The sequence below is a fragment of the Ictalurus furcatus genome, chromosome 20, assembly GCF_023375685.1.
Source record: "Ictalurus furcatus strain D&B chromosome 20, Billie_1.0, whole genome shotgun sequence".
NCBI lineage: Eukaryota > Metazoa > Chordata > Actinopteri > Siluriformes > Ictaluridae > Ictalurus > Ictalurus furcatus.
In genome coordinates, this window is record NC_071274.1 from 1,018,361 (window position 1) to 1,021,091 (window position 2,731).

At 43.1% G+C, this 2,731-nt stretch overlaps 1 protein-coding gene across 1 annotated transcript; it reads right to left on the minus strand.

The window, feature by feature from the left end:
• Positions 1–292: 292 nt before the first annotated feature.
• On the minus strand, positions 293–1,805 carry ptf1a (pancreas associated transcription factor 1a). The gene is made up of 2 exons (XM_053651026.1): positions 1,142–1,805; positions 293–495 (listed from the first exon to the last, which is right to left on the minus strand). Exons 1-2 carry the CDS (start codon positions 1,734–1,736, stop codon positions 293–295), a joined length of 798 nt encoding a protein of 265 aa, XP_053507001.1. The 5' UTR covers positions 1,737–1,805.
• Between the last annotated feature and the right edge of the window lie 926 nt (positions 1,806–2,731).

The following is a 2,731-nucleotide window of genomic DNA, read 5'->3' on the forward strand; positions in this document are numbered from 1 at the left end:
GTACGTTTCATTTTTATAAAAAATAGGTTCTGTCTCGTTGGACATCCGTAGAAATCAACGTTAAATTATAAAAATATATAATCAGAAAGTTCAATTACGCAACAATTAAATAACGACGCACTACACAGTGATTGCCAGCGACTCTATGTTCAGTTTCAGACTGGAAACAATAATAATAATAATAATAATAATAATAATAATAATAATAATAAATATTTATATAGTAACATAAACGCGATATAAACAGAGTGGAGAATCCCACACAGTCCATGTACCCAGTAAACACCGGGATTCACGCGACCAGCTCAAACGGAGGCTCGTTCTCGATGTTGGTGAGCGCGGATTTGAAGTGCACTTTGCGGGGGTCCTCTGGGGTCCAAACTTTCGCCCTGCGGATGATGTTCTGCTCCCGGAGCTGCTTCTCATCTGTCCAGGACAAAGAGTGACCAGCCAGAGGGGGCAGGCCGTAATCTGGGTCATCAGGGGAAGGAGATCCTGGAGAGAAGAAAAAAATGGGAATTTAATAATAATAATAATAATAATAATAATAATAATAATAGTAATTCAATTGATTGGTACCCTGTCCAGGGTGTACCACACCTTGTGCCCCATGCTCCCTGGGATAGGCTCCACACAGTAAAATCCCTGGTGTTGAATTAACACCCAGAGTGTTTATTTGAGCCCAATGCACTTATATAAACACTGTAGGGTGTAAATTCAACACTGTGGGTGTTAAATCAACACTGGTGATTTTGCTGTGCAGGTTTCCCCGTGACCCTGAAGAGGATAAGCGGTATAGAAGATGGATGGATGGGTGGTTAATTCAATTGATATTAGTAGGCCTATGTATTACTTTTACTTTTTTTCAAAAAATATTTTGGAAAAATGATAGCTATTCTGTATTTAAATCTAAATCCTGTTCTCTCATTCTCTGAGTTTCCCTGTTCATGCGAAAGTGGAAAGTTGAACACATCTGAAAATTTCTGGAATTTGTGCAAAAGAAAGAAATAGTGGAAAAAACCCCTCAGCGATGAATAATTCTAATGAGTAATTATAATACTGTCTATCTAATTCTGATACTACTACTACTAATAAGCCATGCATGGTAAGTGTAGTAAAGTAAAGTTTGCACAGCTCTTACTTGTTCCTCTGTGGCAGATGATGACTTTTTTGGGTTGGTTTAGAGCTTCGTGGTTGGAGTTCCGGATTGGCGCGTCGGACTGCACCAGTTCAGCCAGGAAGTTGATGTAGCCGATGGCGAGGCGCAGCGTGTCCACTTTGGAAAGGCGTTTCTCGTAAGGCAGGGTGGGGATGTGCGAGCGCAGACCTTCAAACGCGTCGTTGATGGACTGCATGCGTCTGCGTTCACGCACGTTGGCGGCCTGGCGCAGCTGCTGCATTTCCTGCTCTGAGCGCGCTCTCCTGCGCCTCTTCAGCTGCAGCGCACCGTCACCGCGCCGCGGGGAAAACCCGGACACACCGTACGACGAGGAAGAAGAAGAAGTGGAAGAAGAAGACGAGAAGCGACCCACGTCGCAGTTGTAGTCTTCATCGCGCGCACGGCAGTCCTCGTAGTACTCTTGGATCTGGCTCGCGAGGAAGTCGACGTCGTCATCCAAGAAGTCGTCCGCGTCCATGTGCTCGCGCGAGCATCGCTCGGTGAAGAAATCATCGTCGTCGAAATACGCCGAGGAGAAAGTGTCCAAGCCCGAAAACGGATCCAGCACGGTCTCCATGCTATTTTTTTTTATTTTTGCTGTTTCTGAAAAGCCGGCACGCGAAGACCTTTTATAAGGACAACGACAGTCGCGTGCCATTAACGGGCCGCGCCAGCCAATCACCGGCGAGCAGCGACAGAAGCAGCGCACCTAAGGATAAGCCACGCCCACCTTGTTTACACCCTCAGACGCGCTTAATCCTCAAGAAGACGATTATCATTATTATCAGTTAATTAATTAGTGAACACATTTAACTGGTGATGTTAAAATAATTAACTTAGAGGTAAAATGCTGTGAAGACTATAACATTTATAAAGTTTATAAAGATGAGAAATCACAGCATTTTTTAATTCGGTTGTACATTTTACAGCGATAATGTTTTAGCCGATATGGGGCTGGATTTGAAGTTGGTCTAATAATTTATTTAGTTATTTAATCCTTTAGTAATGACTCTAAAATCATCTACACACAGCCTACAAACATTACCCAACCTTTCTGAATAAAATGCAGTCCTACACATCTGGCTGTCGTTATCAGGTTATTCGATGGCCTGTTATTATCCAACAATATTTTATTAAACACTTTGTATCTAATATTTCCAAATAAATATTTTTTTAAAAATAATTTAAGCTTTTATTGATTTCTCATTTGCAAACAGCTTCAGTCTGCTGCGCCATAAAGAGCCATCAGTCAGTTCAATATAAAAGCTTAGACTGGGTGAAATAAAACAATAACAGTGGCTTGTAAACAATGACTGAAGAGCCACTCAGGTGTTGGAGGACGTTGGTTTGTCTCCTTCGCTCTTATTAGCGATTAAGTGCTGTTTACGTTTGTCCACGTGCGCTTTTTTGCGCCCACGGGAACCGGACAATGCGCCGGAGCGAGCACTGATTTTGAAAGGTCACTCAGGCAGGTTGACCCCTGCGACCCTATTTTTAAGACTTCTCTTAAAAAAAAGCAGGTAGCATTCAAGAGCTCGCGCACTTCATTACCGAGGGGGACGCGCGGTTCCG

Excerpts from the sequence above, each read along its gene's own strand:
- ptf1a (XM_053651026.1), bottom strand. The coding sequence starts at position 1,736 with ATGGAGACCGTGCTGGATCCGTTTTCGGGCTTGGACACTTTCTCCTCG. Across the intron at positions 496-1,141 it reads CATCTGCCACAGAGGAACAA|GATCTCCTTCCCCTGATGAC; the intron begins GTAAGAGCTGTG and ends TCTTCTCTCCAG.